We start from the raw sequence: 15,706 nt of genomic DNA on the forward strand, positions 1-15,706 counted from the left end.
GGGATACTACAATTGCTTTTTAACGCTGATCGGGTGGTGGATCTGGTACCACTTTGCTGTCTTGTTATTGTTTTGCAAAGGGGTGGGGGAGCAGCTTTATTTAGGCATTTGAAGACCAATTTAACAAAATGCAGGGAGATTTTTTCTTATCCAGGACTTTCCAGGCTCGGTTATAAAGACACTCTATGGTCTTAAGATGACTGGTGAGCTTGGGACCATGTGGTTAAGCCATACGATATGTGTGAAAGAATCATAGAATTTATTAAAATAAAAGCACAGTCAAGAGTCAAGCAGTTTCTTATCATCATAAAACAGCCCAAGTTGGCTTTACAGATTTTCTTGATATGACTCTTAAAATTCAACTGGTAGTCTATAATTATTCCCAGATATCTTCAGGTACTTGTTCAATAAGCTCCCCATTAATTTGTACATTCAAAAGTTGTGTTAAGGTCTAGAGCTCTGCACTGTGATCATGGAAACTGGTTGTTGAAAATGTAATTATCTTTACTTAATTACCATGCTGTAGTCACACTGTTTAAACAGAATAAACACAAAAGTAGGAACTGACTAGGGGGAGGGTCTCTCTCTCTTCATACTGTCTTAATATTTTTATGTAAACCCTGATACAGTTTTTGTTCAAAGTTCTTTGAGGAATACAAAATTCAAAAAGGTTTAAAAAGGCCCATGCCAGAGAGGGTTAACATAACAAAAAATCTTTTCATTCAATATTATTGATAGTTATGACAAAACTGCAGTGGATTAGCTAGTTAGCTACAGTACAGGAGTGTCGTTAGATTACACAAAGTTATCATACTTCCTTCTCAGTACGTATTTTATTCTTTTTAGTGTCCCTTTTCGACCAACAAAGCAAAATAGTCTGCTGGGCAGTGTTCCTCATAATAAAAATAATGTTACAAAATAAATCACATACATATCTACATATTTTCCATGTGATCGTAATATGAATATCTTACAAACTATGCCCCTAAACCTTGAAATAAAACTTTTCAGTAAAACTTAAATGTGCCGGCTTGGAGTTATGACCACTATCTGTTTTATTTTAATTAATCAATTGATTAATTGATATATTTTTAAACTTTTTTTATTTTTTATTTCTCTGTTCCAAGCTTGTTTTTATAGAAGTTCTTTCGATTTACCTGAGTAACAGAAAATGAACCTTGTTTAAAGGTTTTATGTGACATTTCTGCCACCCAGTGGTTTAGTTAAGAGTTAGTTCAGAATAAACTGGAGAAAATAAAATGTATTGTAATATTAAACACCGTGAAGGCTGGAGGAGACGGTCGGCTACACGCGACACCACTCAGTGTCACTAACTGAATGTAACTTGTGTGTGCGCAGAAGAAAACTGACTGCTGTGGCGTAAACTCAGGATGCCTGATAGTTTTTCAGTGATCTTCAAGTAAAGTATTATACAGGTATGCCAAACTTGGGAACCTTTATTATGGCTTCTCAACTCTGGCCCTTGAGGTCCACTTTACTGCAGAGTTGAGCTCCGACCCTAATAAAATACACCTGAACAAGCTGACCAAGATCTTCACTATTACTAGAAAGTTACAGGCAGGCGAGTTTGATTGAGGTCGGAGCTAAATTCTTCAGGAAGTGGACTCTGGGGGCTAGAGTTGAGAATCCCTGCCATAAAGGTTTTTATTGCCTTATATTCTGCTTTTCATGTCAGACATAAGGAAAATTCTCACTTCACTTTAAATACTTATATTAACCTCATGCACCTCAGATTGGATCTGCCTGCACACACACTGTTTTAGACAACTGTGACAGGCACAGAATTGGACACAGAATAGCAATGATAGACTGTTTACACTTTCACACTGAAACCATTCAGTGTGAAAGTGTGTGTCAGAATGTCTTCTACCTACAAGCACTATTTAGTATTTGACAGATCATCTAGCACTTCAAAGAATCCATGCAGAAAGGGTCATCAGAGATGTTTAATGCTGTTTGGCAACAAACATATGTGTTTTAGCGCCACCCGCTGGACTGGAGACTGAAGCGGCGAGAGGAGGTCAATATTATGAGAGAAATACTTTGCGAGTGTACAGATTTCAATTTGGCAAAGTCAGCTCTGCTTAATTTCAACACTATTAGCAAAAAGGGAGAATAATATGTTGGCTACATACAGAATAAAAACACAAACATGAACATAAACAGATCCATTTACATTTGGGGAAAAAAGGTCTCCCTGAATCAGAGAAAGTAAGAACAAGCCTGTTCATAAAACATGATGCCTGATCACTGATGAGGTGCAGCCACACAGACATTTAAAAAAGAAAAACATGTTCGGCTTCCTCATATTTGACTATAAATACTCAAACATGAAATATTATGATTTTTAAAAACATGCCATATTTACATAAGAGCTGTGCTGACCATTTATGAAAGTATAACTCAGTGAGCAGGATAAATGTTGAAGAGTCTGAGTCTCATTCCTGCATCAGTGAAACAGCAGAATCAGGTGCATTTCACGAGTCTCTGCTGTGTTCTGTGAGCAAAACAAGACATTGTGATATGTAATCAAATTGATAACATTGTTCAGTATTGAGTGTCGTCCCCAAATAAGCAAGAAACCAGGCTCAATCGGGGGTCAGTTTTCCTCTGGCCAACAAATCAACAAGGTGTCATTAGCTGCTTTTCTACTGTCGGGCCAGTGCTTTGAAACTGGACCAGGCAGGGTCAATAGCCTCAGAATTGTTGTATAAAAAAACTTGGATAAAAGGAGGAGATTTAGACAATGAACGTTTATGAATGAATAATTTGCCATTCAGGTTAATGAAGTTTACAGAATTGTCTATAATCCTACCCTAGTGAAAAAAGAAAAGAAAAAAAAAGTATATTTTATTGTATTTGTAATATATTCCCTGTTTTAATAGTACATTGCAAATATACTAATAAAAAAAAAATCACTATCTTTAAATATATAAAAAGTATATTAGCATCATGCTTTTTGCGTATTCGCTTCCCGTTCAAACACGACTGCATCATGTTGAACAGACTTGAAACAACTTTTTTCTTTTACTTACTTTTTTAAAAATAATGTTTTTGGAGAAAATATGTTTATAGAGTATACTGTAGGTTATTAGAACTAATTAAAAGCTAATCAAATATATAAACAATAGTAAATATGTACTATTTATATATTTACTAACATTTATATTTCACTGGAAAAAAATGATTCATTGAATTTACTACTTTTTTTTTTTAAGGAAAGTGGTTGCTATCAATTTATTTTTAGCTACATTTAAATAAACAAATTTAGTTGACTAACTTTCAACATTTTTTATTTACAGTTTTTTACAATAATTTTTGCACTAATAACAGAACCTTCAAAACTCTAGACACAAAACTCAAAACAGTCATTATTTGTAACGCAGGCTGTCCAATGTTCAAAACTTTGCATATTGCATTCATATCTTTAAAGAAACCTTGCATTTGCAGAAGCATTGGTTCAAAATACTAATTTATTATGAAATATTATAGGAACATTACTTCAGATCACCCACACATAAGATACCTATAGTTTCACTGTTTAGTTGTTAGTACAATCATTAAATATAGTTGTTCAAAACACACGATGCAGCTTTCGTTATGGTTCTACACAATCATACATCATTGTAATAGACCAGAGAGAAAAGTACAGACACTGGAATCATTAAACAAAATTTGAAAATTATTGATGAAATAATCCAAAAAAAAAAAAACTTTTAAATAAGAAAAAATAAATAGATAAGAAAAAACTACAGCAGGGCTACAGTAAAATGTCAACTGGAGTGTTCCTCACTGCACTGCTATGTTTTTATAAACCCTGTCTTGTGGGTTCACCTCCATCTGGAGAAAAACTCCTCAGTCGGGTTACAGTAAGGAAAGGGGAGTATGGGGGTAAACACAAGGTGATAAACTTGATGGGCCTGAAACCATGATTGCTCTCAGTGCCATCGCTAGGAATTCTGGGCTCAATGCGAATTTGCTGTGGGGCCCCGCAAAATCACATGCAGTGGGAGGTGGTCAGGCCCCCAGCGAACATCGTTCAGCTGAAGCCCCGGTAAGTTAAACAAAGCGGCTCGAGGAGCATTTATGATGGCTGTTTTGCTAACGTTATTTACCATTTCAGATATTTCCTCATGTTTTTTAATTTGAAACTCATACTCACATATGTTTTTGAAATCAATGTTTTCAGACCAGGTGCAGAAGGCAGCAGTCCCCATCACTGCTGTTGAGGAGGAAGAGGAAATGTCACGAGGAACCCACTGATGTTTTGATCGTCTTTGAAGATGAAATGGTGATGTCAACCAAGTCTAGTGTCAGCGCACTGCTGCTGTTTTTCCACTTTATGCCCTTATTTAGAGTACACTAACTTCTCAAAGCAGCTTTTTAGAAAATGCATGTGTCTACATTACAATTCAGCCTGATCTGTTCTATAACTACTATACTTTTCAACTTGAATAGTGTTGTAGCGTGAGATTTATAGTGATGCTACATGGGTGTACTTACTTCTGTTATATAATGTATGTATGTTCATTCTGTTAAGTAGTATGGGTTTAATACAGGATATTTACAGTGTGATGTAGTAAAAATAATAAGTTGTATGAACATGCCACCCACAAGTATATCTGACGTGCGAGCGGCCATCAGGCGCAAGTGTAACTTATTTGCTGTACATGTATAATTTCTAATTGTTTTGTATTGTTTTTGCTTTGTTTTGTTTTATTGTATTTATTTTACATGTTCGAAATAAAGTCTTAAAAAAAAATATCAAAATCAAATTCAGCAAAAAAGTGAAGTTTGTGTTGCTGTTTGTGTTTTTTTTACGTTTGTTTCTTATTTTTAGTTTAAGCAATTGAGAAAAACTGTTACATAGTATTTCTACTATAGTTTTTTAGGAATATACTATTAGTGTGCTTGTGTTTCAATAACTCACACAGGGTAGAGGCCTATGCATCTGTATCGAAGAGAGTTTAAATCTTTCTCGATGTACAGTGCGTCTCAATATTTGCTCTTCATGCTATTAAGTGAAGATCTACCTTTTAGATACATTGAACAGCAGCGCAATTTGCTAAAGCAGCATATTCAGCGGGCATCCTATCACACGCTCGCTGCTTGTGTGGATGCCGTCAGTTTTGACCGCAAAAGATGTGGTAATTTGATTGGATATGTATTTGACCGTTTACAGCACTCCCATTTTTTTACTGTTTTTACATTAGAAGCATCATTTTGCTCGTCAGAAATACATGTTCGGTTTTAATGTTACTTTAAGTTGGGGTAGAATGCCAAAACTCAGAATTTTTTGAGAACCACTGAGCTAGTGCATGCTGGAATCGTGCCAGTTGCCAGAATACTTGCATATTATTTGTGAGGCTTTATCAATCAGTGTGAGGATTACTGCTTGCAGTGAGTTATAATTTGGTCAGTGTGTGGAGAGATCTTTGACAGGGCAAGACGCATATCATCCTCAAAAAAGCCCAAAGCCGCAGGGGACACACTGAGAAAGTAAATGGATAGTATATTGGTTCACAGCAGTTTAATGTTCCTGAGGCTTTCTGTGTCATGAATGTTAATCAAACAACAAAACAAAGAGAAAAATCACTTCTGTAGCTTTAACAAAGATTTATTAGATTTAATTTATACAGTATACTATGAAGTGTTATTTTACATTTGATTATTCAATTCCTGTACCTGAATAGGAATACTTTTAGACTTACCTGAAAATATAAAGCACTGTTTATTTCATCATTTTCTATTATATTTATCCATGTTTGTAATTTGTTTATTTACTATGCTGATTTACTCCCCTACAAAATCACCCCAGTCATTGATTTTTCATTTCCTCGAAATAGAGCTGTTCAAGTTATCTGGTGATTTTTTTTTTCTTCATGATCGCTATATATCACAATGAGAGTTTTTTTTTTTTTCAATATCGTGTAGCCCTACTAGTAAGTTTAGTAAAGCTAATAGGCTCAGTACCCAAACACGTAGGGTAAACGTACCTATTAAGCTCACCAAAATCTACATTGAGACATTTTAGTTCACAAGATATTGGTTTCAGTGTAAAAAAAAGATAAAATATTAATCTCACACACAAAAATATTTAATTTTATTTTAAATGACAAAAGCATTTCAATTAAGATATACATCATTAAATGCAAAAAGTCTGGCTGTGCTTAATGGGTACATTTTTGTAACACATCCCTGTTCCCATTAAGCTCACATCATGTTTTATTAAAATTCTTGTTTATTTTAAACAACCTTTTTAAAAGAATAATTGAAAAATATATTTTTTGAAGGTACGAAGTCAATAAAAAAATTAAATAAAAATAAAAACAGAACACTAAAATCAAGCAAAAAGGCATTAAATTTGATCAGTTATATATTCATAGTGAAGTGTCATTTAAGCACACTGCAACATCTCTACTAGTCCACGGTCAGCTAGTAGCACATATTCAAAAATCAAATAAAACATTTAATTGATGGGGATGAACACAGAAACTAGCCTCATTTTGAAGCCTCTTATTAAATGGATGTCAACTTATCTATAGTCTCTTAAGGCTGGAATACACTACACGATTTTTGCTCCGATTTTCCACCAATTTACAGTCTGGAGAAGTTGATGCTAGATGGTCAGAGCCAGTCAGATTTGAGTTGACAGAATCCATAGAAAATCGATTAACTTAACTTGAAGTGACAACCATCAGTTTATATGTAGAGTCTGTTTATGAAGTATACATAGACGTTCAGTGTGGAAGAGCTTAAAGAGAGCACACTGAGCTTAATTGCAAAGAAACAATTTTTACTAAATTTCATGTAATATTTATTAAAATGACAAAATTTTGCTAAATAAATGATCTAGGTCATGTATAAGTTCATACATATTTTATTATGAACAACTATTATTAACAATATCTATGAAACAGGCATGTGATCAGCTAGAGACAAAAAAGAAGGAAAATCTGACCACGTTCAAGTCACGCCCACAAGCCACGCCCCCAGCACTTATTAAAAATATATATATTTTAGCACATTAAAATATATATCTTATATTGTAATAATACATACTATTGTCCTGTAAAAAATAAAAAGCAGCATTTAATAATCATGATAACAATTTAATATATAACAATAAAGTACTATAATATATTATAATAAAGTACATATAATTGTTATTGTTATTAAAAGTACCTGCCAAAAGTTTGAAAACATTACAATTATTAATGACTTTGAAATAAGGCTGGAAATAAGGCTCATCAAGGATTAATTTATTTGATTAGATTTCAATTTTAATATATTATATAATGTAATGTTATTCCTGTGATGCAAAGCAGAAGTTTCTTCATTACTCCAGTTTTCAGTGTCAATTTAATTGACTCAAGAAACATTTCTGATTATTATCAATGTTGAATACAATATTGCTGCTTCATATTTTGTGGAAATGGTGATACACTTTATTTTTCAGAATTTTTGATAAATATAAAGTTTAATTAACAAACGTTAATTTGCATTTATCAAATATATTTATTAAATTTGTTGATGCATTTATTAAGTAGAAATAATTTTAAGTGTCTTCACTCACTTTTTATCACTTTCATGCATGATGAATAAAATTATTAATTTCTCTCTTTTTTAAATCTTACACAAATGTTTGAGTGGTATCATTGTTTCCACAAAAATATTAAGCAGAAATACTGTTTTTAACAATGATAATAATAATGAGAAATCTTTCTAAAGCAGCAAATCAGCATATTATAATGATTTCTGAAGGATTGTGACGCTGAAACTTCTCTTCATAAACAACAGATTTATAAACGTTTCTAATGACGAATGTCGCGTTCCCAAGTGCAAATTAAAGAAGCTCAAACTAAGCGCAGCTGAATCGAAACTAAAAACAGTAATGTTACTGTAATATTACATGTAGCGCGTCAGACTACATTCTATTATATAATTACATCACAACTGTTGCGAATTTTATGACAGCACTAGCAATCTCAAATTCTCACCACCGTTCATAAAAAGTCACTGGGTCGAGTAACACGTTTCAGCTCTGATTCTATTCGTGTTTGGTGCTTTGAATCATTTGAACGCTTTGAACTGTCCTGCAGATAGCGCCGCGAGCTCGTACAGCACTCTCAGGACCAATCCGTCCATGATGCTTTAGAGAACAATCTATTCGCAGTTTATTTGGCCATTTGCACGATTTCAATCATCATACAGTAAAACAACAGACCAGCAATAAACTGTAAATTTATAATATTATGGATTTAAAAGTACAAGCCAGTAATGCCTGTGAAGTAATATATTAGCGCAGCACACAATCTTATGCAGCTAGTCAGCTAACTGTGTTCTGTACCATCTGCGCTGTGTTGCTAAAACAATCTTTTGGATCTAATTGTAATTGTTTACCACATCCAAGTTCCAGGTTATATTATGCAAGTCTAAACATCAATCTCTTAATTTTACAGCAAGTAGTGAAACTTACCCAAAATAAAGACTTAAATATCTATATAAAAAATAAAATAAAAAAAAAAGCACATTTAAAGGGCTACACTTTTGGTGAAAGTTTTCAGACAGCTTTCAAAATGGCCGCCAGACAGTGTGAACACATGGAGACCCATATCTCAGTGTGCAATGATCTGATTGACTTGACTTGATTATAGGAGGTAGTGTTGTCACGGTACCAAAATTTTAGTATTCGGTACCGATACCAGTGAAAATCCACAGTTCTCAGTACCACATGCTAATTAAAAAACACTATTTTTAATAATAAATTCAAACAAAAATAAAATGTACAAAAATCAATGCAATTCTTTATACTTATTTAAATTGTGTTTCAAGTTTTTCCGCAAGTAATAAAAGTATGAAAAACAGTAAACAGTAAAGTTTCACCCAAATTTAATTTGTCTTTTAATTAATTAAATTTAAACATTTTATTTTTTGGGTAAATAAAGGGGATTTACTATTAAAATTCAAATATGGAAGAAATATTGTGTGATTATTTCTTTCAAAATAATTTTTTTTTTTATCAACAGTAGTAATAGTATCACATACATTCTACTAAATAATAGTAATATATTTTTGGCACAATGTCTTTAAGATAAACTTTTATTTTGATGGGTTGCCGTGAATACCTTTACATTTCTGTGTGTAGTTATATGATATGACGCTAGTTTTACTCGAATGAAACGGTAAAGTGCTCCTGAAGTGACTCTCAGAGCAGTTCTGTAGATGTTGTTTATGTATTTATGTCCTCATTGAGACAGCAGATGCTGAAATCACCATGAGTGTCACACGCGCTTCAGTGCGTGTAGGAAAAAAAACCCCAAAAACCCCGCGCGTCTCTGCCATTCATTCACACAGAGACTCGCAGAACATGCGGGATTCATATCTGAATCAACTTTTGCGGCTTAATATTTACAGATACTAGTCCGTGTCGCGATTTGATTTAAGTGTAATGATCTACTTTTGATTAATTCATCCAAACTTTGACAAATTCTGTGACATTCCGTGCTAAACTGTAAATTCCGTTTTTATAACTGGATTCCGAGATTCTGTCCGCGTTTTCTGCATCGCGGAAATCATAGGGCCGTATGAGTCAAGAACCGGGTTGACCGGGTACTCGGTACCACCGATACTTAAAAAAACCTGATACCGTGACGTTTTAATTTTTTTTGTACCGACTTGGTACCGAAGTACCGGGTGTTTTGACAGCACTAATAGGAGGGTATATAGTGGCAAACACATCAATCGGTTAAGACATCAAGTATGATAATACATTATTTTTTCTTTTTACAATCTGAGCTCAAATATGGAAGTGTGCTTAATGGGTACGTGAGCTTAATAGGTACATTTACCCTAGTCCGCCATTGTTGTTGTTGCTGCTGTTATGTGATGTAGCGGTGTCTGACTGGGGTCGAGACGTGGGGTAATGACAGTTTAAAAAAAATATCAGTTTGAGGCTCCCAAAACGCTGGATCCATCTGGACAAAACGCCGATATGATACAAAATATTTACTACAGATGCACCGATTGACCGGCATCGGACGATTTTTCGCATAACCGGCCCGGATCGGTGACCAGCTGGTCAGTCTCACGTCTTGCTGAGTCCAAGCCGATCCTTTTATTGCCAGTGGTGCAGGCATTGACGTCACAGCCACTCGCACACTTACGGTCACATGTAAACATGTCGTTGGTGTGGAAGTTCTTTTCTGTGAGTGAAGATGACAAAGATTGCAGTTTGTAACATTTGTAAGGCCAAAATACAACGTGGGGGAACAACCACAAAAACGTTCGGAACAACAAACCTAATAAGACACTTAAAACACCATCACTCAGCTGAATATGCCCAGTTTGAAAAGGGGAAAACGGCTAAAGCTAGCTCTCCGAGTTCAAGCCAAAGCTCGCCAGCCACAAGTCAGCAGCCTCTGCTATCTTTTATTGGGATGAGCAGTGAAAAGACCAAAGTAATTACAAGAAAAATTATGGAATTCATGGCACTTGATGACCAGCCGTTCTCCATAGTCGAGGACAGGGGTTTCAGAAATTTGATAAATTACCTCAGTCCAAAATACATTACACTGAGCCGGCGGTACTTTTCCGACGTTGCCTTACCAGAGTTGTTTAACCTTGTGTCAGAACACACACAAAGCCTGTTACAAGACGATCCTGAAGTAGCCATACGTTTTACTACTGATATTTGGACATGTAACGTTAGCTTAATGTCAATGATGAGCCTGACTGCTCACTGGGTTGACAAAGATTTTCAGCGACAACAATTACTTCTGCACTGTCAAGAAATGAAGGGGTCCCATACTGCTGCCAACTTAGCGGCAACGTTTGACAAAATGTTGCAGTGGTGGGGTTTGGGCAAGAACAGGGTTCATGTCTTGCTTCGAGATAATGCATGAAATATAAGCAAATATAAGCAAAGCACATGTTTGCCATGCTTTGCACATACATTACAGCTGGTCGTGAACAAGGGTGTGCTGTCACAGCGAAGCATCACCGATATGCTCGCAATTGCCAGGAAGATCGTCGGACATTTTAAACACTCAACCCTCTCATATTCGCGTCTTCATGATATTCAGGCACAGTTGGGTCAACCCAGTAAAAGACTGCAGCAAGACGTTCCGACCAGATGAAACAGCACCTATTATATGTTGCAATCGCTGGTGGAACAGAGATGCGCTTTGGAGGCATATGCAGCGTAGCACGAGCTGCCGGCCACACTCAGCACACATCAGTGGGGACTTATTGAGAACATCCTGAGAATGCTCAAGCCTTTCAAGGAACTCACAAAGGAAATTAGCTCCTCAACAGCAACCGACGCAGATGTCATTCCAGCCATCAATGTTCTTAAACGGCTTTTTGAGAAAAAAGACAGAGGCAGATCGTGGAGTGGGCACTGCAAAAACTACACTGCTGGAGGCAGTTCAGAGAAGGTTCGGCAACATTGAAAAGGAGCTATACACTATATACTTTGGCCACCATTATTGATCCCAGGTAGGTTACATAGACAGCTGTTACATAAAGTCTCATGATCATTATGATGATGATGGTGATTATTATTATTAATAATAATCCGTTGCCAATAATAATAATCAGCATTGTGTTAAAATGTTGATAATATATAATATAACATATATATATATATATATATGAGTTTCATGTAACCTATCCTTCTTGTCTATTTGTCTGTTTACACAAAAGGTATAAGAATCGCTACTTTTCAGCAGATGGTAAACACCAAGTGAAACAAGCACGTTTGGCTATTCTGGAGGGGAAGACCAGACCAGACCAGGCCCCCGATGAACCTGTTGCAGAAGCTTCTCCAGTACCTGGTCCTGCCACAGACGTACCTCCAGCCAAAAATCCATGTAGTCTACTACTTTCAGTACATGATGAAATACTGAAGGAAAATGCTGAGATGGAGCAGCTGCTGGCCAGCCCCTCATCTGTGCAAGTTCAGAGCTACCTCTCCGAGTTGCCCGGCAGCAGAGGCGAAAATGTTTTGACCTACTGGAGGATCAACAAAGATCTTTACCCCGCACTTGCTTAACTTGCCCGAGCCTATCTCTCCGCTCCATGTACAAGTGTCGAAAGTGAGCACTTGTTTAGCTTGGCTGGACATGTGGTAGATGAAAGGAGAAACGAGAAACCGATTAACTGGTAACAAGGCAGAAATGCTTCTCTTTGTCAAGAAAAACTTTCCATTAATCCTCAAATAATAGCATTTAGTATTAGCATTACTTCTACCCTTTTAAGACAGTGCACTTTTTGTTGTTAAAGTTATTGTTGTGAGACGATCCTGTAATTAATGTTTAAAAAATTATTTCATAATAAAAAAAACAATTTAATTGAAGTAGACTTTTGTTAGTAAGTCTACTTTGTTAGTTATTTTATTTCTAACTTTTTCAAGGTGCAGAGCACTTTTTGTTGTCAAAATTATTTTGTTGTGAGAAGATCCTGTGATGTTTATTAATTTCTTTTATTATAAAATAAAAAATTTCATTGAGTAAAAGATTTTTGTTAGTATAACTACTATGTTAGTTATATACAGGAACTCATTTTATACCCTTTTCAAGACACAAAGCACTTTATATTGTTAAAGTTATTTTGTTGTGAGAAGATAAGGCAATGTTTAATCATTTCTTTTATTATAAAATAAAAAATTTAATTGAAGAAAATATTTCTTTATATGCTTTCATTACAGTTCTCTTACAGTAAAAATCAGCAGGTCACACTTTCTGAAAAATCTGAAATCGGAATCGGCCAAAAAAAGTTGCAATCGGTACATCTCTAATATTTACATATACAGCTAAACGTGTCTCTGTGTGTACGGGGACTTACTGTTTTTTTTTTTTTTGTATGACTGTGTATAACAGATGACTGAATTAAACACTTCCCACGTGCAGTGCAGTGATACGGTTACTCTCCAGTGTGGATCCTCTCATGTTTTTTCATATTTGTTGACTGATTGAATCTCTTGTTGCAGTGAGAACACTTATAAGGTTTCTCTCCAGTGTGGATCCTCTCATGTGTTTTCAGATTTGGTAGCTGATTGAATCTCTTGTCACAGTGAGAACACTTATAAAGTTTCTCTCCAGTGTGGATCATCTCATGTGTTTTCAGATGTGCTGAATGATTGAATCTCTTTTCACAGTGTGAACACTTATAAGGTTTCTCTCCAGTGTGGATCCTCTCATGTGTTTTCAGATGTGATGAATGATTGAATCTCTTTTCACAGTGTGAACACTCATAAGGTTTCTCTCCAGTGTGGATCATCTCATGTGTTTTCAGATGTGCTGAATGATTGAATCTCTTGTCACAGTGTGAACACTTATATGGTTTTTCTCCGGTGTGGATCCTCTTGTGTATTTTCAGTTGTCCTGACTGACTGAACCTCTTGTCACAGTGTGAACACTTATAAGGTTTTGTTCCAGTGTGAATCCTCTCATGCAGTTTTAAACAGGTCGCTGAACTAAAAGTCTTTTCACACTCAAAGCACATGTACTCTTCCACAGCATCATGCATTTTCTGATGTACTTTCAAATTTTGTAGACGCGAAAAACTCTTACCACACAAATGACATGGATGTGGCTTCTCCTTTGCATGAACTTTCAAGTGTTTCTTCAGAACTGAAGCCCATAAAAACATTTTACTGCATTGATCGCATGCGTGCTGTTTCTCTCTAGTGTGGATGTTCATGTGTTCTTTAAGATGTGATGATTGTGTGAAACTCTTCCCGCACTGATCGCAAGTGAATGGTTTCTCTCCAGTATGAACTCTCATGTGACGCGCAAAACTTGCTTTGTGTGTGAAACTCTTTCCACACTGAGTGCAGGTGAAAGATTTATTGGCTCTTCCTTTCTTTAAATCTTTCTGTTTGGTTTGAGAGTAACTCAAAGGTTTTCCTCCAGTTTTGACATGATTTTTCTCCTCAACTTCACTTGATTCTTCATTCTCCTCTTTTTCTTCAATGAACTCTGAAATAAAAGTAAAAACGGTTAATTTTGGTAAGTTGTTAAAAGCTGAGAAATGTGAACATAAAAGTGACCCCATTCAATGTTTAACATCTGTAAATACATAATTGACATTTTTTTATAGCCATCGTGTGAAGACCGAAGAGTGTAAAGACCATCGACTTTACCGTGCGACTCCACCGGGCAGGGACACCGGCAAGGGACACAAGTATCGCTTTTGATTCATTCTCTTTTCTATACCTTTCTTCACTTCTGTTTCAGTTTTAATGACCAACTCTTACTATGTGTTTCCATATCTCTACTATTACTACCACTCGCAAACCACGCATCACATACTATAGGCAGCACGATCCTAACAACCTGCGCACTTTGCCCATGTCTGCTAATACACAACTTTGTTTACTGCAGACTGACAATTCCAGAGACCAATAGAAAAACAAAGCAGATTTCATTACATCTATTTCTAGTCATTCTAGACTAAGCTTCATGGCCCTGACAGAGACGTGGATCAAACCAGAGCAGACTGCTACTCCTGCAGCACTCCCGAATAATTTCTCATTTTCCCACACTCCCTGTCTGACTGGAAGAGGTGGGGGTACTGGTCTGCTTATCTCTAATGATTGGAAATGTATTCCTTTACCTTCTCTGGGTATTAACAGCTCCTTCAGATTCAGAATCACATTCGGTCACTACTACTTTTGAAATCCATTTTGTAGTTATTTATCGACCCCCAGGACCACAAGGTAACTTCCTGGATGAATTAGATGTGCTGTTCTCTGCTGTTCCTGAGGATGGTACTCCCCTGTTTATGCTTGGAGACTTCTTCATCCACCTAGATCAGAGGTCGGGAACCTATGGCTAGCGAGCCACACCTCGCCAGATCTCTCACCCTTTACCAACAAATGATCTATTACAAAAATTAGACATCACTAGAGATCAGCAATTCCTTTGTTGTAGAGCCTACATAAGCTCTACATATACATATAAAATAATAATACATTTTCTATACTGGCTAAAGTGCGTGTTCAGTGCGCGTTCAGAGCTGTTCGCGAGAGCAAACTATTGACGTGGTAACGTACAGCTCCTGCGCTCAGATTCGTAGCTTTGTAGTAATAGCGAAAAGAAAGAGATAGCTTCACTGGTGTGTATTCACATAAATACAGTCGACATAAGCACTATTGACATATACTGACATGAGCATTATTTTTCACTCACTCAGTCTCTTACAAACATGTGCACGTGCGCGCACGCAGAGAGAGAGAACTCTGAAGAGAATTCATCCCTCTCATGTTGTAAAATCAACCTCGCAGTAAAAGCCCTGCACAACTTTTGACGATTTGTTGCTTATTTGTGTATTTTAGTTTCCATGGTTCTAATAAAGTTAATATTATTAAAACGTTATTGAAAACACACACACAAATATACATATATATATACACATATATATTTATTTATTTTTTACTTTGGCTCTTTTGGATAAATGCATTAAACAAAAAAAAAAAACAAAAATGGCTCTTTGGTCAATAAAGGTTCCCCACCCCTGACCTAGATAAACCTCAGGCTGCAGACCCTCCCGGCTATCTGCTATGGTTTCATCTTTGCGTCCTTCCCTTAAACAGGTAGCATCTCTTGATGCTAACAATGCTACTGATACGTTCTGCTCCACTCTTACATGTTGTTTAGACACTGTCTGCCCCTTGCCTTCC

The 15,706-nt window shown here is 36.0% G+C and overlaps 1 protein-coding gene across 3 annotated transcripts in view; it reads right to left on the reverse strand.

Annotated features, from left to right (window-relative positions):
- The window catches only part of LOC131537328 (zinc finger protein 501-like), a 29,502-nt gene that overhangs the window by 1,441 nt on the left and 12,355 nt on the right, over positions 1-15,706 (reverse strand). For 2 of the 3 annotated variants that reach the window (XR_009270249.1, XR_009270248.1), the window contains exon 2: positions 12,868-14,003. Coding sequence is in view for 1 of the 3 variants with exons in the window: in XM_058770680.1 (XP_058626663.1) it covers positions 12,946-14,003 (1,058 nt within the window). In the remaining 2 variants the exon portion in view is untranslated. Of the gene's footprint in view, positions 1-6,102; positions 14,004-15,706 lie in introns of those variants that run through there. The other variant, XM_058770680.1, reaches the window with a different exon arrangement.

Source organism: Onychostoma macrolepis, chromosome 03, assembly GCF_012432095.1.
Source record: "Onychostoma macrolepis isolate SWU-2019 chromosome 03, ASM1243209v1, whole genome shotgun sequence".
In the NCBI taxonomy this organism is placed as follows: Eukaryota; Metazoa; Chordata; class Actinopteri; order Cypriniformes; family Cyprinidae; genus Onychostoma; species Onychostoma macrolepis.